This window comes from Salmo salar, chromosome 06 (genome assembly GCF_965601325.2).
Source record: "Salmo salar chromosome 06, fSalSal1, whole genome shotgun sequence".
NCBI lineage: Eukaryota > Metazoa > Chordata > Actinopteri > Salmoniformes > Salmonidae > Salmo > Salmo salar.
The window spans coordinates 59,756,294-59,777,878 of NC_138296.1; the positions used below are offsets into that span (position 1 = coordinate 59,756,294).

At 45.0% G+C, this 21,585-nt stretch overlaps 1 protein-coding gene across 1 annotated transcript in view; it reads left to right on the top strand.

Moving 5' to 3' along the window:
- Positions 1-21,585, top strand: part of LOC106607674 (serine/threonine-protein kinase D3) — a 55,002-nt gene that overhangs the window by 24,515 nt on the left and 8,902 nt on the right. The window contains exons 3-11 of the mRNA XM_014204873.3: positions 2,668-2,806; positions 4,908-5,039; positions 5,561-5,718; positions 6,987-7,179; positions 7,373-7,450; positions 7,847-8,027; positions 8,334-8,457; positions 8,699-8,776; positions 11,401-11,677. Of these exons, the coding sequence (XP_014060348.1) occupies positions 2,668-2,806; positions 4,908-5,039; positions 5,561-5,718; positions 6,987-7,179; positions 7,373-7,450; positions 7,847-8,027; positions 8,334-8,457; positions 8,699-8,776; positions 11,401-11,677 (1,360 nt within the window). The remainder of the gene's footprint in view (positions 1-2,667; positions 2,807-4,907; positions 5,040-5,560; positions 5,719-6,986; positions 7,180-7,372; positions 7,451-7,846; positions 8,028-8,333; positions 8,458-8,698; positions 8,777-11,400; positions 11,678-21,585) is intronic.

Here is a 21,585-nt window from a genome sequence, read left to right on the forward strand (position 1 = left end):
GATAATAGGTCGAGAGAGTGTGGATGAGGGGATCGTGTGCCTGCAAGAGTTCATCTCGGGTTAATCGTGGTTTAGCACAAAGACGGGATCAGCTGTTTCCACGTGAGTTCACATCATCGCTGCTGAGTTATTGCTGCTTAGTCACACTCTGTAAGATGTGTTCACCAATCAGACAGTGGGCCACTGTTGAAACTGGAAACGTTAACGTGGCAGCGGAAGCTCTTGATTTCTATGATATACTGTACAGTGTCTGTGGTGCTCATTCCTTATGTGAATCGAAGAATCGAACCGCTGTTGAGGGTTGTGGCGGGTGCAGTGTGTGGATTTGCAGACAGATTGATGACATACAACGACGTCATGTCGTGTTGCACCTTTATGACCACCAATCGGCTCATGGGTCTGATTAGATAGATCCTGAGATTTCTGTTGCCTTATTGGCCCAAGATAATCATCTTTCAAATTGTATAATATTGAATCGTGATTAGATCTGCTTTATCCTTAAGCCTAACATGAGGTTTGGCCCGATTGTCTGACATAAAATACGTGGGGAGCGTATCACGTTGAGGGATCAACCATAAACAGTCATCCACCCTGTTGCGCGTCCCATTTACATTATTCCCTGCAGGCTCCATCCAATAGGAGACCTCAATACTTTATTTCCGATAGGATAGACAAAGGACAGCTCACTTCCTTGTTTGTCTTGTTCGGATTGGTCTGATTTGCATGTACAGCATCTCTATTGCGGAAGGTGTCAGATTAACTGTCTGATTTAGACTCCTACAGATACAGCGTCCTGTCTTCTGGGTGGATGGCTGTCTGTTGTTGATGTGGCGATAAAGTTTTTCCTGAAATATAAATTACACTGGCTTTCACATATATATACTTTTTTGCCTTCAATACTTTTCTATCGATAGATTTTACTATAAGCGGAGGTCAACCAGAAATTGACCCTTAAAGCCACAAAGCAGCCTATTGCGTGGCGGCATACACAGGCCTATGTGGTTTTGTCTTCATGGGTAACTACTTGACTGAGGCCTGCATATGCATATTTTATGGTGATGTATAATTCGGGGTCACAGTGCCTTTGTGGTAAGTAGTTCAGTATGTCAAGTGGTGGCATATTGCTTCTGAGGTCCTCTGTTTGCGGTTGGATTGAACTTGTTTGGTTGGCTTGTGGTGTGGTGTATTGTAGTAGGACAGTGTCAGTGACAAGCTGCTTGGAATGCGATGTACTAGCTAGCACATCAGGTCAGTGGCTGCTGGCAGATTGTTTGGATCCGGAATGTGTTATGGGCTTGTCAGTTGGGTGTCATATTGTTTTGGGCTGTAGCGTAGGGTAGACAGAGCAGGACGGATGGCTAATGGCAGCAGGGTGTCAGTGGCAGGACCACAGGCATAATTCATGACTAGAGGAGATTAATTGCTGCAGCTCCGGAGCCTGTGGGTTCAATTTCCTGCTGTCACTCTCTCTGTGCTGCCTGGCTGGCTGCTGCACACACACTCCATGTAAACTGCACTTGACTCGTTTCTTGCTGGTAGTGTAGGCCTTCAAGGGCCCCATCCATAATCCCCCTCCAAAAGGTTATTTCAAATTGGAATGCCTTTATATGCTTTAACCTAATCCTGGACTAAAAAGTACTTTTAATGGAGAATCTCAGGCCTGAGTCATACATACTAGGGGTTGGAACCAGTGCAGGGAACAGAACCGAAAACCGAAAAAGAACAACAACAAAAATGTGTAGCGTAAACAGAACTGGGAACGAAAGGGATCTTTAGTGTTCCAGAATGGAACTATTCTTTTCAAATCTTGAGAACGTTTTTTTTTGGTCCAAAAATATTCCTAATGTCTAGTATATCATTCTGTAATACAGTTGTAATAGTAATAGCCTAAACCCATTCCAATTCGCTTCATGTCACGATGCTCAGCGCTTCAAGCCAAGCCCCCTCCATATCTACACTGCTCTCTCCCCACCTGTGAAATTTCAGTTGCATCTCGTGCCTGCACTTATCTGTCCATCAAACATGTAAACAAGTAGCTTACCCCTTTCCATAGCAAGCTGCTCTATCCGCACGAGTTGGTGGAGTAAATGAATGAGCTAAATGTAAAAACGAGGTTGATTTCACAGGGTACAAAAACGAACTATATGAACCGCTTCAGAACTTTATTATGTTGCTCGGAAACACTGGAACAGAACACAATAAATAGGGGTTCTGCTCGGAAACAAAATGAATTATTTTGGTCCCAAACACTGATATTGTCACAGGCGTCAGAATGAGTAGACCAAGGTGCAGCGTGGAATATGTTCATCTTGAGTTTAATGAAGAAATGAACACATTACAAATTAAAAAATGACAGCAGACAGTTCCGTCAGGTACTTTACAACAAAACGGAAAACAACTACCCACAAAAAACAAAGGAAAAACAGGCTGTCTAAGTATGGCTTCCAATCAGAGACAACGATAGACACCTGCCTCTGATTGGAAACCATACCCGGCCAAAACATAGAACACAAAACATAGAATTCCCACCCACCTATCACACCATGGCCAAGCTAAACAGAGAAAACACAGCTCTCCTAGGTCAGAGCGTGACAGATATATACATCACAGTAACACGTTGTGTAAACTAAACACACCTGTAATACCTCTTGCTGTTCTTCTCCCCAGTTCCCGGAGTGTGGATTCTTTGGCATGTACGACAAGATCCTTCTGTTCCGTCATGACCTGACTTCGGAGAACATCCTGCAGAGGCTGACGTCAGCGGAGGACATCCATGAGGGAGACCTGATCGAGGTGGTCCTCTCCGGTGAGGGTTTGAGATACTCCTTGTCACAAGAGATGAAGTTGATATCGAGGGAAGAAGTCGATATCGAGAGAAGGAGTTGATATCGAGAGAATTTGATATTTAGATGGTACTTTATGTGGTACAGCGATCGCTTTGTTTACCCTGTAACCTATTCAAATCCATGTTCTCTCCTTGTGTATCCCTAGATCTGTCCTGTGTAGCTACTATGTAGGCCCTATGTCACGTCATGTATCCCCCATGTATTCTCGGACCGACCCAAGATGCACCCGCAACATTTTCGGTGGACGTATCTAATTTCCTCTTGACAGTGTCTTGTGGTCTGTTGTTGACAGTCATACGTGTGAAACTCAACCAGCACCTGAACAGCGGCACACCCCAGAGTAGTATTCATGTTGAATTTCAACACATGAGATGAAACGTGTGAACTCGCAGCCAACCACACAAGACTCAACCCCAGACCACTTCCTTATCCTCTGCTTGTTTTTGGTGCAGCTGGGCCCCACAGTCAGTCAAAGTGCAGTAGTGTTGATGAGAGTGATGATACGCTGCTCGAGTCTTACTCCTCTTTCAGTCGCTTCATAGACATCGCCTGATACCCTGTGCGCCCCGGATAAAAGACATAACATTTTTCCCCTCTCTGGTTTTGCGCAGCCAGACAGGCCCGCTGAGTTCCTCTCAGGCAGCTCAGTTCAGCTCGGTTCAGATCCCTCTCAACTTCCTTTGACACCTCTCCTTTTGTTTCGTGGCTTGTTGGGCTCCGGTCCCAAACTCCACACAACTCTGCTCCGCTCTGCTAGGTCTGAGCAAGGTCTCTCTCAGAGGGAGGCCCTGGCAGATTTCGGTTGGCGCCCAGCTCAAAGTCACGCGCTTGTTATTTCTACGTCGATTGTGAGCTGGTGACTGCTTCTCATGCCCTTTACACACCTGTCCCCACCTAGTCATTGTCAGATTAAGGTCATGTGTAGTCTTGTGAAAATATTGTAGGTACCTGTATGACATCTAGAAAACCTTGTTCAATACCAGATCTGTGTGTTTCTCTCTAGGGGCAGAATGCTCTTTCGGGGAAAGCTGTGTGGATTGTTGTGTGCCAACTGGGAATGTGGTTGCTATGGCGCTGTTGTTCATTACAACCACTTGGTTCGAAGGTGGCCTTCATGTTCGCCTATTGATTTAAAAAAAAAAAAGAGAGATAGAGGGGCTTATGAGCAGTAAATTCATTTTCTTGGAAAGTGGACATGTAATGAATGGACGGACCGAGCAAAGAGCAAAGGTGGCAAGACTTTTTTATTTATTTTTTAAGCACATTTTTGCCCTCAGAGAAATGTTCATCGGGGAGAGAACAGGCACATCACCCAGCAGTACTTAATGCAACTACATTAATGCCCTGAAATGAACTGTCTACGTCCCAAATGACACCGTATTCCCTATAGTCAACTGTGGTCAAAAGTGTTAGTGGGGGACACAGCCTATGTCACATTAACCAAGTTGGGGGACACAGTGACATTCATGTGTCTGACCTAGCGTTTAGAGTAACGTCAAACTCAAAAGACGACCAGGTACATTGTCCAAGTCGAAACGCCGGGCCGTAGTAGATGACTTGCTAGGTGTCGACGGACGGTGGGGATTCAATGTGTAGCTACAATCGTCAGGAAAGCAACGGATAAATGACGAGAGATGTTCTGTGGTCGGAGGCAATAGGATGGACACCCGGTGCTGCTTTTAACGGTTCGTCAGCACGGCCTGTTTTGTCCTTGACATCCATCTGAAAGGCGTTAAAAGCACTCTGAATCCGAATGACTGTGGGAAAAACTTGAAAGAAAAATGAAGCATTTCCCTGAAAAATAATGACGTGAGCTGTGCTTTTAAGTGGGTTTGATTGTCATCTTCCAAGCCTTAGTGGCGGTCTTGTAGGATTGGTGCGATTTGTTCTGGCTTTCTGCTAAATCATTGCCTCCTAATGGTGCTAATGGTTTAATCATGTCTCATCTCATATCTAAATGGACTTCCTCTGTTATTCATATAAATGCATGTCTCACTTCTTTGTTAATGTGTTTTTCCCTGCAGTACAGTAATCCAGTGTGTATGTGCGTGTGTGTCTCAGCTCTGGCCACTGTTGAGGACTTCCAGATCCGTCCCCATGCCTTGTACGTGCACTCCTACAAGGCCCCGGCCTTCTGTGATGATTGTGGGGAGATGCTGTGGGGCCTGGTCCGACAGGGCCTCAAATGTGAAGGTAAGTCTGGACCCTGCCACCCGTGCCGCCCTAGCCTAGCTGCTTTGATCCCAGTCACTTCGCTCTTGACCTGGGCTTCACCTCAAATCAAGGCCCTGGCTCACATAGACCCGCATCAAAGCCTGGGGAATTGTACAGCAGGATGTCTTGATAGACTGTGGCTTCCTGCTTTTTGAGAGAGGACAGCTTTGATGTCCTGATCAGAACAGCCTTTGAGTGGATCTCATTGTGGTGATGCCAAGCAGTCGATGGGCTCTTATAATGCTTTGTGGAGCAGATGGTTGTCAGATGAGAGTTATTCACCATATGTAACCTGATAGAAGAGTGAAACAACACTGAACGATCACCTGGATACTCAATACAGGAATGCTCTGTACATGACCTAACTCTGTGTCGAGAGAGAGAGAGTGAGAGAGTGAGAGAGTGGAGAGAGAGAGAGAGAGAGAGAGAGAGAGAGAGAGAGAGAGAGAGAGAGAGAGAGAGAGGTATGGTTACTAAGTACTGTGTCACCTTCTCCATAGGATGTGGGCTGAACTACCACAAGCGCTGTGCCTTTAAGATCCCTAACAACTGCAGCGGGGTGAGGAAGAGACGGCTGTCCAACGTGTCCCTGCCTGGAACCGTGCTGTCAGTCCCCCGCCCAGCTCCCATTGAGCACGTCCCTGCACCCCAGGAAGAGGTAGGGGGACGCGCATACTGTGCAACCCAAAATGGCACCATAGGGGCTTTGTTCCAAATAAGTGCACTATATAGGGAATAGGCTGCTTTTTGGGACACTATATCTGTGCTCCTGCTGCTGTTGCTCCACTTTCCACTACTGCTGGTTGTAGCACTATGTACAGCTTCCGGCTCTTCAAGACAGACACACACACACACACACACACACACACACACACACACACACACACACACACACACACACACACACTTTCTCTATACAGACAGTCACACAAGCTAAACTCAGTCAGGAGCAATAGCTTCAGGCAAACCAAAATGTTTTCCATTCAGGCTGGCCAATTAATAGTTGGGAGCATGAAGAGAGTGTTTACGTCAAAACGCTGTGTATACATACCAAAACCCAGGGGCCAATTTACTGAAGAAACAAGGCCCTTTATATGAATCGCTTTCATAAAGCCTTTTCAATCCCTCCTCACACAGTATCGGACCATCTAAACATACTGCACAAAGGATTGTTTTTAATATCCACTTTTCTCTCGTTCAGTAAGTAGTCATTTGCTAAACAAAACCCCACTCATGATTATTTCCTTTCCCACACAATTTATGTCTGAAAATATTAAACTAACGTCCACTTTAGTTCTGGTCAGTTAAGTTTATAGTCGCGTTTAATATTACCACCAGTCCGGGATTCAATCCAGGGCGTATCATAGTGCAAGTATGGCCGACAATGTCCTGCACAATAACGAGCCTTGGATGGAATCCTGGCCACAGTTTAATAAGAGGCACAAAGCAGAGAGCATTATTGACTCTGCTGCCTCCCAGTCAAGGCTGACGAAACAAAGCCTTCTCGAAAGCTCTGTTCACTGTTGCCCAGTGAAATATTGTCCTTTATGTCCATATCTGAAGATCATTCAAAATGAAGTTTCACACCGGCTACTTCTAACCCGGTTGTGTGGCCAGTACCTTTCTAAAGGAGTCGTCACTTAAGATTCTGTACAATAAAATCCTATCAGTGCTATGAGATGCTATTCAGAACCTGACAGTTTATAAAGACCATACAACAGGCTACAGTAATGTCTGGTAGGATTTTCTTCATTTTTACGATTTTTATCTTTCTTTTTCTTGTGCTGTTATCCTTTTCCTTCCTTTTATGCCATTGTGCTACCTCCCCCTTCACTCTCTCTTTCTCTCTGTTGTCCTCATGCTCTCTCTCTCTCTCTCTCTCTCTCTCTCTCTCTCTCTCTCTCTCTCTCTCTCTCGCTCCCTCAGCTGCGCCCTCTCCTGGGGGCAGGGAAGCGTAACAGCCTGTTAAGCGGCAGACCTATCTGGATGGAGAAGATGGTGCTGGGACGGGTCAAGGTGCCTCACACCTTCTCAGTGCACACCTACACCAGACCAACCATCTGCCAGTACTGCAAACGCCTGCTCAAGGGCCTGTTCCGTCAGGGCATGCAGTGCAAAGGCGAGCTGCATATTGTGTCGGACGGATTCCATGTCGTAGCGTTTCCAATAGCTTGAAGAGTTTGTTGATACGTTCTGAAAAGAAGAATTCAACACAAATGAAGATAATGCACATCAATATGCCATCATCACAGAGCTGGTCGATTTCCAAGTGATTGAACGTGACGTTGAACGTTGAATCTTTGTGTTTTCAGATTGTAAATTTAACTGCCATAAGAGATGTGCGGCCAAGATACCAAGAGACTGCCTTGGTGAGGTTTCCTTTAATGGAGGTGAGTTTGTCTCAAGTGGTATCGCAACCTAAACTGTCCTCCGTAACTTGTCCCCACTATTTACTTAGCAGCATTTCTGCCCCCCCCCCCCCCCCCCAGTGCATTGAATGTATTGACTCCCCATGTAGTTAGCAGCTAGCCTAGTCTCATACGATATGTACTATAGGCAACTCTTCTTTCGCAAGTACAGTATTGTGTCTACAGCGCCTACAGGAAGGGCCTGGCCAATAAGCAGCACATGTCTTTATCACACCGACTACCACACTGGGAAAAAGTGCGTTTAACGCTTGAATGTTTCATCTTTGGGTATTTTTTTGTTGTACTTCTAGAGCGTTTCAATCAATCAATATCACCCCCACCACCACCCCCGCCCCGCTCCTGTGTTTCCTGTCCCAGAACCAGCCAGCCCAGGCCCCGACTCTGAGGCCACCATGGAGGTGGACAACAGTTATGTGAACAGTGAGGGCAGCCAGAGCATGGATGACCCAGAGGAGCCTTCCACCCCAGACGATAAGTTCTACATAGAGGGGCCCTGTCTGGATGGGGACAAGGACGAGGAGACAGTCAAGGCTATCAGGTACTTGCTTAGTCTTCTTCGTCCCGGGTGGGACATAATGCCTCGGCTATCCTCTGCCACAGATTGTGCAATATCCCGTGAGGGATAGGACTGGCATGTTTAATTCATTGAATCCCTGTCATGTGTGCAGATGCGTTCAATTGTGGGTCTCCTTTTGTGTGTGTTCTGTCGTGTTTTGTATATGGGAAAAGGGTTGTGAGTTTGTTGAAACAATCACATGGGGTTTATAGATGTGTGTCAGTGCTTTGGCTATTGCCGTTAGGCGCACGTTCGTTCATTCACGCAAGCTCTTGGCACTTTGTGTAGCCCCATGACGAGCACTTTCATCCCCCTAATGCGGGTGGTTCAGTCCATAAAACAAACCAAGCGGAAGAGCTCAACCATGGTTCGGGAGGGGTGGATGGTCCACTACACCAGCCGAGACAATATGGTGAGAAACCTCGTTATAACCCTGGATATTCTTATTAGCTGAATCCCAAATGGCACCCTGTTCCCTTTGTAGTGCACTGGTTTTGACTAGAGCCCGATGGGTCCTGGTCAAAAGTAGTGCACTGCATAGGGGATAGGATGCTATTTGGGATGCACACGTAGTCTTGAATCAATAGTCTGTATAGAGATGATATTAGTTTCGGAGTTCTTGATGATAACTTACTGCTTTTATCCGTTTCCAGAGGAAGAGGCATTACTGGAGGCTGGATAGCAAGTGTCTGACCCTGCTGCAGAACGAAACCGGATCCAAGTATTACAAGGTAATGCATCTCTCATTATACCTCCCTGTCCAATTATAGCAGTTACACAGACAAAATAAGACATTACTCAAATAAAAAGACAAGTTTGTAGCGTGAGGCTCTGAGACAAGCTAGAAAGTCCTGTCATACCAGTAATTGTTTTCTATTTATGAAGTGAACATTTTAGTCATGTTTTGTGGTGTTATTTTAGGACAGTAAGGTGTTGTCTTCCTCCTCCCACAGACAGACAGGCAAGGCTATATTTTTCCTCTCTATTCTCTCCTCCCTTCATGTTCTTTTTGCATGTGACCTAACCAGCCCCTCAGAATATCACTAATCCTTCGAAGATCTCGGAGGGAGACAGAGAGAGAGGTCGACAGGTAGTGAGAGAGAGAGGTAGAGAGGTAGTGAGAGAGAGAGGTAGAGAGGTAGTGAGAGAGAGGGGTAGAGAGAGAGGTAGAGAGAGAGGTAGTGAGAGAGAGAGGTAGAGAGGTAGTGAGAGAGAGGTAGAGAGAGAGAGAGGTAGAGAGAGAGGTAGAGAGAGAGGTAGAGAGACTGGTAGAGAGAGTTAGAGAGAGAGGTAGAGAGCGAGAGAGAGGTAGAGAGAGAGGTAGTGAGAGAGGTAGTGAGAGAGCGAGAGAGAGAGCTGTAGAGAGGGGTAGAGAGAGATAGAGGTAGTGAGAGAGGTAAAGAGAGAGAGAGGTAGAGAGAGAGGTAGTGAGAGAGAGAGGTAGATAGAGGTAGAGAGAGTGGTAGAGAGAGGTAGAGAGAGTGGTAGAGAGAGGTAGAGAGAGCGGTAGAGAGAGGTAGAGAGAGAGGTAGAGAGAGAGGTGTAGAGAGAGAGGTAGTGAGGTAGTGAGAGAGGTAGAGAGAGAGGTGTAGAGAGAGAGAGCGGTAGAGACAGGTAGTGAGAGAGATATATATAGAGAGAGAGGTAGTGAGAGAGAGCGGTAGAGAGAGAGAGCGGTATAGAGAGGTAGAGAGAGAGAGCGGTAGAGAGAGAGAGAGGTAGTGAGAGAGCAGTAGAGAGTTAGAGAGCTAGAGAGAGAGAGAGGTAGTGAGAGAGCAGTAGAGAGTTAGAGAGCTAGAGAGAGAGAGGTAGAGAGAGAGAGGTAGTGAGAGAGAGCGGTAGAGAGAGAGAGCGGTAGAGAGAGGTAGTGAGAGAGATATATATAGAGAGAGAGGTAGTGAGAGAGAGCGGTAGAGAGAGAGAGCGGTATAGAGAGGTAGAGAGAGAGAGCGGTAGAGAGAGAGAGAGGTAGTGAGAGAGCAGTAGAGAGTTAGAGAGCTAGAGAGAGAGAGAGGTAGTGAGAGAGCAGTGAGAGTTAGAGAGCTAGAGAGAGAGAGGTAGAGAGAGAGAGGTAGTGAGAGAGAGCGGTAGAGAGAGAGAGCGGTAGAGAGAGGTAGTGAGAGAGAGAGCGGTAGAGAGGGGTAGAGAGATGAGAGAGGGGTAGAGAGAGGTAAAGGGATAGAGAGAGAGAGAGAGAGAGAGAGAGAGAGAGGTATTGAGAGCGATAGAGAGAGGTAGAGAGAGGTAGAGAGAGAGGTAGTGAGAGAGAGGTAGAGAGAGAGAGAGGTATGGAGAGAGAGAGAGAGAGTGAGAGAGAGAGGTAGAGAGAGGTAGTGAGAGAGAGCAGTAGAGAGAGGTAGCGAGAGAGAGAGGTAGCGAGAGAGGTAGTGAGACAGAGGTGGAGTAGGAGAGAGCCCTGTGGCTAAGCCTGTAGAGAGAGAGAGGTAGAGAGAGGTAGAGAGAGAGAGGTGGAGTAGGAGAGAGCCCTGTGGCTAAGCCTGTAGAGAGAGAGAGGTAGAGAGAGGTAGAGGTAGAGAGAGAGGTGGAGTAGGAGAGAGCCCTGTGGCTAAGCCTGTAGAGAGAGGTAGAGAGAGAGAGGTGGAGTAGGAGAGAGCCCTGTGGCTAAGCCTGTAGAGAGAGAGAGAGGTAGAGAGAGAGAGGTGGAGTAGGAGAGAGCCCTGTGGCTAAGCCTGCTCCTCTTGTGGCAGACGGATAGTCAGCACCAGGACCGGGGGGCTTCCCTGTGGTGTCTCTGGCTGCTGCTCCCTCCCTGCCTGGCAGGCTGCCAGCATGCCTTGTGCCCAGATTGGGGAGGCACGTCCTGCCTTTTAATCAGGGGAGCGCTTTTCTTCCCCCCGGCCCGGCGGAGCACACTGTCATGTGGCGCACTCAGCAAACCACAAGCAGTTCTTCTGATACTGGCGACAGAGGCGTGGAGGGGCCCGGGCGGGCGCAGCAGACTGGGCTGACTGAGAGACGATTGGCTGGCCAGCAGCAGAGCAGCTCCACTCCTCTCTCTCTTCCAGATGTTTTTTTTCACCTTGTGGGTGTGTTGTCCCGCTCGGCTACAACAGAGGAAAAAAGGCAGAATGTTAAATTGGACTTCAAAAGCCCAACACACTTCATTCCTTAACGGCTGTCAAGAGAGTAAGGAGAGGCCATAGCAGAGAAAAGGAGAGAGGGAGCTAGTAAAGGTGGGAGAGTTAGGACCCTATGCTGTAGGTGTATTAGTTCCTGGAAACCCACTTTTTAGCAACTGATTGGAGGAACCTCAGCCTCACGGGTCGTTGGATTGGCTGACAATTCATTGTGACCTTTGGTGACCTTTGAGCTGCTCATCTGACCCCATCCTCAGGAGATCCCGCTGTCAGAGATCCTACAGGTGGAGCAGGTGCAGGAATTCCACAGCCTGGCCCAGGGCGGCAACCCTCACTGCTTCGAGATCATCACCGCCACCATGGTCTACTACGTTGGGGAGAATAACAGCGGTCAATTCCATAACCCTGCCCTGGCCGCCACCGGTGTGGGGCTAGAGGTGGCCCAGGGCTGGGAGAAGGCCATCCGGCAGGCACTGATGCCTGTCACTCCCCAGCCCAGCGTCTGCACTGGCCCTGGACAGGGCAAGGATCACAGTGAGTAGAGTGGTAACCCTTCTGCTAATGTGATTGAGATCTGCTGAGGAGATGAGTGAAATGTAATGTCACGTAAGGTGTGTGTGTGTGTGTGTGTGTGTGTGTGTGTGTGTGTGTGTGTGTGTGTGTGTGTGTGTGTGTGTGTGTGTGTGTGTGTGTGTGTAGAGCTTGAGTAGATTTAGGCTTTTTTGGAAAACTCAGAGGGACTCCACTGTGACCTCCCGCTGCCGGCTCAAAGTCTATTACTGGAAAATGAAATGGTGGCATTTTAAGACGATTTAAGGGATATGAGGGGATTTTTGAGCCCTTTTTGGATTTATCTCTGGCTGTGATAAGTGATATGAAAATTCCTCCCATTAATGAATGAATAGAGAGTGACAACGTACACTGAACAAAAATATAAACTGAGCTACAGTTCATATAAGGAAATCAGTCAATTGAAATAAATTCAGTAGGACCTAATCTCTGGATTTCACATGACTGGGAATACAGATATGCATCTGTTGGTCACAGACACTTAAAAAAAAAGGTAGGGGCGTGGATCAGAAAACCAGTCAGTATCTGGTGTGACCACCATTTGCCTCACGCAGCGCAACACATCTCCTTCGCATAGAGTTGATCGGGCTGTTGATTGGGGACTGTGGAATGTTGTCTCACTCCTCTTCAACGGCTGTGCGAAGTTGCTGGATTTTGGCGGGAACACGCTGTCGTACACGTCGATCCAGAGCATCCCAAACAGGCTGAATGGGTGACGTGTCGGGTGAGTATGCAGGCCACGGAAGAACTGGGACATTTTCATCTTTCAGGAATTGTGTACAGATCCTGAAACGTGAGGTGATGGCGGCGGATGAATGGCACGACAATGGGCCTCAGGATCTCGTCACGGTGTTTCTGTGCATTCAAATCGCCATCGATAAAATGCATTTGTATTCATTGTCCGTAGCTTATGCCTGCCCATACCATAACCCCCTCGCCACCATGGGGCACTCTGTTCACAACGTTGACATCAGCAAACCGCTCGCTCACACGACGCCATACACGCTGTCTGCCATCTGCCCGGTACAGATGAAACTGGGATTCATCTGTGACGAGCACACTTCTCCAGCATGCCAGTGGTCATCGGAGGTGAAGTCGGTTATGACACTGAACTGCAGTCAGGTCAAGAGCCTGGTGAGAACGACAAGCACATAGATGAGCTTCCTGAGACGGTTTCTGACACAGTTTTATCAGCTGTCCGGGTGGCTGGTCTCCAGACGATCCTGCAGGTGAAGAAGCTGGATGTGGAGGTTCTAGTCTAGCGTGGTTACACGTGGTCTGCGATTGTGAGGCCGGTTGGACATACTGCCAAATTATCTAAAACGACGTTGGAGCCAGGTTATGGTAGAGACATCACCATTCAATTCTCAGGCAACAGCTCTGGTGGACATTCCTGCAGTCAGCATGCCATTTTCACGCTCCCGCAAAAACTTGAGACATCTGTGGCATTGTGTTGTGTGACAAAACTGCACATTTTAGAGTGGTATTTTATTGTCCCCAGCACAAGGTGCACCTGTGTGATGATCATGCGATTTAATCAGCTTCTTGATATGCTAGACCTGTCAGGTGGACGGATTATCTTGGCAAAGGAGAAATGCTCACTAACAGGGATGTCAACTAATTTCTGAACAACGTGAGAGAAACAAGATTTTTGTGCGTATGGAACATTTCTGGGATCTTTTATTTCAGCTCATGGAACATGGGACCGACACTTTACATGTTGCGTTTATATTTTTGTTCAGTGTAATTGAGTTGAACTCAGCAGAACAATTCGTGGTCACACAATGGAGTACAATGTGAGTCAATTAGGGACAGATCAACATTTTCTGGGGGGGGAGGGGCTGGTCCAACTCAATGTGTCATAGAAAAATGCCCCCCTCTCCCCAATGTAAAAAATTCCTTCACATGACCCTCCCTTGTACTGTAAAATAAATTGAACACCCCCCCTCATAGAATTAACTGAAAATAATGTTTACGACCACAAATAACAATAACTGTAGCGACTTTATGTTTATAAACTTGGATATTGATTTTGTCATAAAAGCATGCTGAAGTGGCAAAGTTGATGCCACGCAGGGCTACGGGCCAGAAGGTTGAGAGTTTGCCAACGACCACAAGCTCACTCTCCCTGCCTATTTCATTACACTACATTTAGAGCCCGGCTGCAGACATTGATCAACTAGGGGGAAATCAGATTTTCAACATTTTGATGCCATATTTGTAAGTCGCTCTGGATAAGAGCGTCTGCTAAATGACGTAAATGTAAATGTAAATATTTATAATTATATACAATATATGCCAAAAAACATCCACCAATAGCTTTCTGTGCCAATGCACCACAACCAATAAACCAAGCATACCGACTTTGGGCACTTCAATATCATGGTTTGCGTTTTCAACCCCAGAATAAATAGACTATATCAATCTTGACAAACAGAAAATACATCACTCTCTACCTTGTAGGCTTACCCAGTATCGAAGCCTTGGCTTGACAATCTCCAAATGTCAACAAAAATGTCAACAAAACAAAGGAGATGATCGTGGACTTCAGGAAACAGCAGAGGGAGAAACCCCCCCATCCACATCGATGGGACAGCAGTGGAGAAGGTGGAACGTTTTAAGTTCCTCAGCGTATACATCACTGACAAACTGAAATGGTCCACCCACACAGACAGTGTGGTGAAGAAGGCGCAACAGCGCCTCTTCAACCTCAGGAGGCTGAAGAAATTTGGCTTGTCACCTAAAACCATCATAAACGTTTACAGATGCACAATTGAGAGCATCCTGTCGAGCTGTTCACCGCCTGGTACAGAAACTGCACCGCCCACAACCACAGGGCTCTCCAGAGGGTGGTGCGGTCTGCACAACGCATCACCGGGGGTAAACTACCTGCCCTCCAGGACATCTGCAGCACCCAATGTCACAGGAAGGCCAAAAAGATCATCAAGGACAACAACCACCCGAGACACTGCCTGTTCACCCCGCTATCATCCAGAAGGTGAGGTCAGTACAGGTGCATCAAAGCTGGGACCGAGAGACTGAAAAACAGCTTCTATCTCAAGGCCATCAGACTGTTAAACAGCCATCACTAACACAGAGAGGTTGCTGCCTACATACAGACTTGAAATCATTGGCCACTTTAATAAATGGAACACTAGTCACTTTAATAATGTCACTTTAATAATGTTTACATATCTTACATTACTCATTTCATATGTACAGTTGAAGTCGGAAGTTTACATACACCTTAGCCAAATACATTTAAACTCCGTTTTTCAAAATTCCTGACATTTAATCCCAGTATTTAATCCCCATTTTGCCACAACTTTGGAAGTATGCTTGGGGTCATTGTCCATTTGGAAGAACCATTTGCGACCAAGCTTTAATTTCCTGACTGATGTCTTGAGATGTTGCTTCAATATATCCACATAATGTTCCTCCCTCATGATGCCATCTATTTTGTGAAGTGTACCAGTCCCTCCTGCAGCAAAGCACCCCCCAACATAATGCTGCCACCCCCATGCTTCACGGTTGGGATGGTGTTCTTCAGCTAGCAAGCATCCCCCTTTTTCCTCCAAACATAACGATGGTCATTATGGCCAAACAGTTATTTTTTGTTTCATCAGACCAGAGGACATTTCTCCAAAAAGTACAATCTTTGTCCCCATGTGCAGTTGCAAACCGTAGTCTGGCTTTTTTATGGCGGTTTTGGAGCAGTGGCTTCTTCCTTGCTGAGCGGCCTTTCAGGTTATGTCGATATAGGACTCGTTTTACTGTGGATATAGATACTTTTGTACCTGTTTCCTCCAGCATCTTCACAAGGTCCTTTGTTGTTGTTCTGGGATTGATTTGCACTTGTCGCACCAAAGTATGTTCCTTTTCTAGGAGACAGAATGCATCTCCTTCCAGAGCGGTATGATGGCTACGTGGTCCCATGGTGTTTATACTTGTGTACTATTGTTTGTACAGATGAATGTGGAACCTTCAGGTGTTTGGAAATTGCTCCCAAGGATGAACCAGACTTGTGGAGGTCTACAATTTTTTTCCTGAGGTCTTGGCTGATTTCTTTTGATTTTCCCATGATGTCAAGCAAAGAGGCACTGAGTTTGAAGGTAGGCCTTGAAATACATCTACAGGTACACCGCCAATTGACTCAAATGATGTCAATTAGCCTATCAGAAGCTTCTAAAGCCATGACATAATTTTCTGGAATTTTCCGAGCTGTTTTAAGGCACAGTCAACTTAGTGTATGTAAACTTCTGACCCACTGGAATTGTGATACAGTGATTTATAAATGAAATAATCTATCTGTAAACAATTGTTGGGAAAATTTCTTCAGTCATGCACAAAGTAGATGTCCTAACTTGCCAAAACTACAATTTGTTAACAAGAAATTTGTGGAGTGGTTGAAAAACGAGTTTTAATGACTCCAACCTAAGTGTATGTAAACTTCCGACTTCAACTGTATATACTGTATTCTATCCTATTCTACTGTATCTTGGTCTATGCCACTCTGACATTGCTCGTCCATATATGTATATATTCTTAATTCCATTCCTTTACTCTGATTTGTGTGTACTGGGTATTTGTTGTGAAATTGTTAGATATTACTTATTAGATATTGCTGCACTGTCGGAACTAGAAGCGCAAGCATTTCGCTACACCCGCAATAACATCTGCTAAACACGTGTATGTGACCAATAAAATATCATTTGATTTGAGCTTTTTGGTGTTTTGTAACAGATGTCTCTTTCCATTCATTAATTGGTCACTGTACAGTTTGGATTGATTGATTGGCTGATTTTATTTGTTAGTTAAATAAAAACGTTTTTAAGTAACTGTGATTGCACAAAGTCGGGGACTTATTTACATGTGGTCCCTATTTTTTTTTTTTACATAAATACATTTACAATTACATAGATAGACACATTACAGAGACAAAGAAATGCTCAACCTCCAGATGAGTGTGAGGGGGAAGTTTAAGTACAATTCTTACAAGCTTGTTTGGCTGGTAGCTTATTCTTTAGATGTTTGGGGCTGCTGGTGAACCATGATGTGCACTTGCCTGAGTCTTTAGGGGGTCTATAGCTAGGTTTCCATTCAATATGTGACAGATTTTCATGTGAATATTCTAATATCTTTATAAAAAAAACAATATGCCATTTCACTTTTTTTTTTTTTGAGAATTTGGCGCCAGACAACATGAGAGGGAAGATATGAATTTACCGGACATTTGAGAAATTTAACGGGCATCCTTATGCATTCAGATCCAACTTGGCGCAGCCAGCGCCTCAATACACAAGGGATGTTGGCCAAATGAGGCACATTTACGTGTCCTTAAAAACAGCCTATAACAAATGACAAAACACTGTTCCTTGTGTTTCCATGTGTAGCATATGCAAAACTATAGCCTATTATTATAAACAAAAATGTGGCTACTTTCCTAAAACAATAATTGTCCACCTCACGGTTCAGCTGTCAGAGATTTGAGCACTAAATGTATCAAGGCACTGCATCCATAGGCCTATAAGCTTAGGTGTCCAATGTATGATATTAATATTGAAATAAATATATAGAGCCTATATAAAGGAAGAGATGTTTAATACTAACCCCAGAGATAGAGATATGGGAATATGGGAATATTTTGTATAAAGATAAGCGTTATATTGTTAGTAACAATATAACTCTGGTAGGCCTGAAACAGACTTCCTCATCGCAAGTTCAACTCTCAGAGTCAGTAGGAGCGCACTGCCTTTGTATCATAGGCCTGCAGTAGCTAAAGCTTAATAATAGCCACACCATACCAAACCTTCACAAACGTTTCTAAACTTTGTCAGGGTAACATCAAAAGTAAGTCAAGCCATTGTTTATAGAGAAAATGCCAGCAGAAGAGCGAATGTAAACCAGGGAAAAACCACGCTAACCTCCCCTATTTTGGACCACCCCTCCCCCCGTGAATTTCTATCTGTCCCTTAGCGATCTTTGGTTATTTGATGGTTACCTACTCTCACGGGTTCAAACTAGTGGCCTACCTACCTCAAGCCCAATTAAAACATAGTTTCTATTGGTCGAGGTCTTTGGGTTCAATTTTGCGTCAACATTTTGCCTGTGTCCCAAATGGCATATATTCCCAAAATATAGTGACTCAGTTCAAAAGTAGTGCACTGCATAGGCAATAGGGTGCCATTTGGGACACTACCTTTGTTCCACTGGCCTGTGCATACAGTGCAGACAGCTTGATATATTTCTATGGATTGTGTTACATAAGCCCAGTCTTTGGGTGACCCAGCTGATTGGTATTTGGTGGCCCACTTCTGGGACCGGACTGCTGGTATAGATCAGTCCGAGTTCAGAACCAATGGAAACTCCAATGGAAATGTACTGAAAGTACAGGCTTTGGTCATTCACCTAAATAGATTTTACTTATTCTTTACATACAGCATTTAAAAATATACAGTGCATTCAGAAAGTATTCAGACCCCTTCCCTTTTTCCATTTTTTTTAAAGTTACAGCCTTATTCTAAAATGGATAAAATAAAAAAAATTAAAATCCTCATCAATCTACACACAATACCCCATAATGACAAAGCGAAAACAGGTTTTTATAAATGTTTTCTCATTTATTAAAAATAAAAGACAGAAATACCTTATTTACATAAGTATTCAGACCCTTTGCTATGAGACTTGAAATTGAGTTCAGATGCATCCTGATTCCATTGATTATCCTTGAGATGTTTCTACAATTTGATTGGAGTCCACCTGTGGTAAATTCAATTGATTGGACATGACAGTGCATGTCAGAGCAAAAACTAAGCCATGAGGTCGAAGGAATTGTCTGTAGAGCTCCGAGACAGGATTGTGACAGCCCGCTTGGAGTTTGCCAGAAAGGCCCTAAAGGACTCTCAGACCATGAGAAACAAGATTCTCTGCTTTTGATGAAAACAAGATTGAACTCTTTGGCCTGAATGCCAAGCGTCACGTCTGAAGGAAACCTGGCACCATCTTTACGGTGAAGCATGTTGGTGGAAGCATCATGCTGTGGGGATATTTTTCAGGGACTGGGAGACTAGTCAGGAACGAGGGAAAGATGAACAGAGCAAAGTACAGAGAGATCCTTGATGAAAACCTTCTTCTGTGCGCTCAGGACCTCAGACTGGGGTGAAGGTTCACCTTCCAACAGGACAGCGACCCTAAGCACGCAGCACATGAGTGGCTTTGGGACAAGTCTCTGAATGTCCTTGATTGGCCCAGCCAGAGCCCAGACTTGAACCTGATCTAACATCTCTGGGGAGACCTGAAAATAGCTGTGCAGCAACGCTCCCCATTCAATCTGACAGAGCTTGAGAGGATCTGCAAAGAATGGGAGAAACTCCCCAAATACATTTACATTTTAGTAATTTAGCAGACGCTCTTATCCAGAGCGACTTACAGTAGTGAATGCATACATTTCATTTCATGCATTTTTTATTTTTTTTGTACTGGCCCCCCGTGGGAATCGAACCCACAACCCTGGCGTTGCACACACCATGCTGGCATTGCAAACACCATGCTCTACCAACTGAGCCACAGGTGTGCCAAGCTTGTAGCGTCATACCCAAGAAGCTGTAAGGCTGTAATTGCTGCAACAGGTGCTTCAACAAAGTACTAAGTTAAGGGTATGAATACTTATGTAAATGTGATATTTCCATTTTTTATTTTTAATAGACAAAAACATGTTTTTGATTTGTCATTATGGGGTATTGTTGTGTAGATTGATGGGGGAAAAAACGATTAAATACATTTTGGAGGCTGTAATGTAACAAAAGGTGGAAAAAGTCGAAGGGCCTGAATACTTTCCGAATGTACTGAATACTACAAAATGGACATTTTCTGAAGAAAAGGCGTGTGCTTGCTTTAGCTTGAATAGTTAAGCATCAAATCTACTTTAAATATACAGTACCAGTCAAAAGTTTGGACACACCTACTCAAGGGTTTTTATTTATTTTTACTATTTTATACATTGTAGAATAACAGTGAGGACATCAAAACTATGAAATAACACATATGGAATCACGTTAACCAAAAAAGGGTTAAAACAAATCAAAATATATTTAATATTTAGTTTCTTCAAAGTAGCCACCCTTTGCCTTGATGACAGCTTTGCACACGCTTGGCATTCTCTCAACCAGCTTCACCTGGAATGCCTTTCCAACAGTCTTGAAGGAGTTCCCACATATGCTGAGCACTTGTTGGCTGCTTTTCCTTCACTCTGCGGTCCAACTCATACAAAACCATCTCAATTGGGTTGAGGTCAGGTGATTGTGGAGGCCAGGTCATCTGGTGCAGCACTCCATCACTCCTTCTTTGTCAAATTGCCCTTACACAACCTAGAGGTGTGTTGGGTCATTGTCCTGTTGAAAAATAAATGATAGTCTCACTAAGCGCAGACCAGATGTGATGGCGTATCGCTGCAGAATGCTGTGGTAGCCATGCTGGTCTCCTTCCAGACTCACATTATCTCCAATCCAAAATTAAATCTAGAATCGGCTTCCTATTCCGCAACAAAGCGCCCTTCACTCATGCTGCCAAACATACCCTAGTAAAACTGACCATCCTACCGATCCTCGACTTTGGCGATGTAATTTACAAAATAGCCTCTGACACTCTACTCAACAAACTGGATGCAGTCTATCACAGTGCCATCCGTTTTGTCACCAAAGCCCCATATACTACCCACCACTGCGAACAGTACGCTCTCGTTGGCTGGCCCTCGCTTCATACTCATTGCCAAACCCACTGGCTCCAGGTCATCTACACGTCTCTGCTAGGTAAAGCCCCGCCTTATCTCAGCTCACTGGTCACCGTAGCAGCACCCACCCGTAGCACGCGCTCCAGCAGGTATATCTCACTGGTCAACCCCAAAGCCAATTCTTCCTTTGGTCGCCTCTCCTTCCAGTTCTCTGCTGCCAATGATTGGAACGAACTGCAAAAATCATTAAAGTTGGAGACTCTTACCTCCCTCACTAGCTTTAAGCACCAGCTGTCAGAGCAGCTCACAGATCACTGCACCCGCACATAGCTCATCTGTAAATAGCCCATCCAATCTACCTCATCCCCATACAGTATTTATTTATTTATGTTGCTCCTTTGCACCCCAGTATCTCTACTTGTACATTCATCTTCTGCACATTCTACCATTCCATTGTTTAATTGCTATATTGTAATTATTTTGCCACTATGGCTTATTTATTGCCTTACCTCTCTTATCCTACCTCATTTGCACATGCTGTATATAGATTTTTCTACTGTATTATTGATTGTGTTTGTTTATTCCATGTGTAACTCTGTGTTGTTGTATGTGTCGAACTGCTTTGCTTTATCTTGGCCAGGTCGCAGTTGCAAATGAGAACTTGTTCTCAACTAGCCTACCTGGTTAAATAAAAGTGAAATAAAAAATTTAAAAATAAAAAAGTGTGCCTTGAATTCTAAATAAATCGCAGTGTCACCAGCAAAGCACCCCCACAGCATCACATCTCCTCCTCCATGTTTCACGGTGGGAACCACACATGTGGAGATCATCCGTTCACCTACTCTGTCTCACAATTACACAGCGGTTGGAACCAGAAATCTCAAATTTGGACTCATCAGACCAAAGGACAGATTTCCACCGGTCTAATGTCCATTGCTTGTGTTTCTTTCACTAAGCAAGTCTCTTATTATTATTGGTGTCCTTTAGTAGTGGTTTCTTTGTGGCAATTCAATCATGAAGGCCTGATTCACAGTCTCCTCTGAACAGTTGATGTTGAGATGTGTCTGTTACTTGAACTCTGTGAAGCATTTATTTGGGCTGCAATTTCTGTGACTGGTAACTCTAATGAACTTATCCTCTGCAG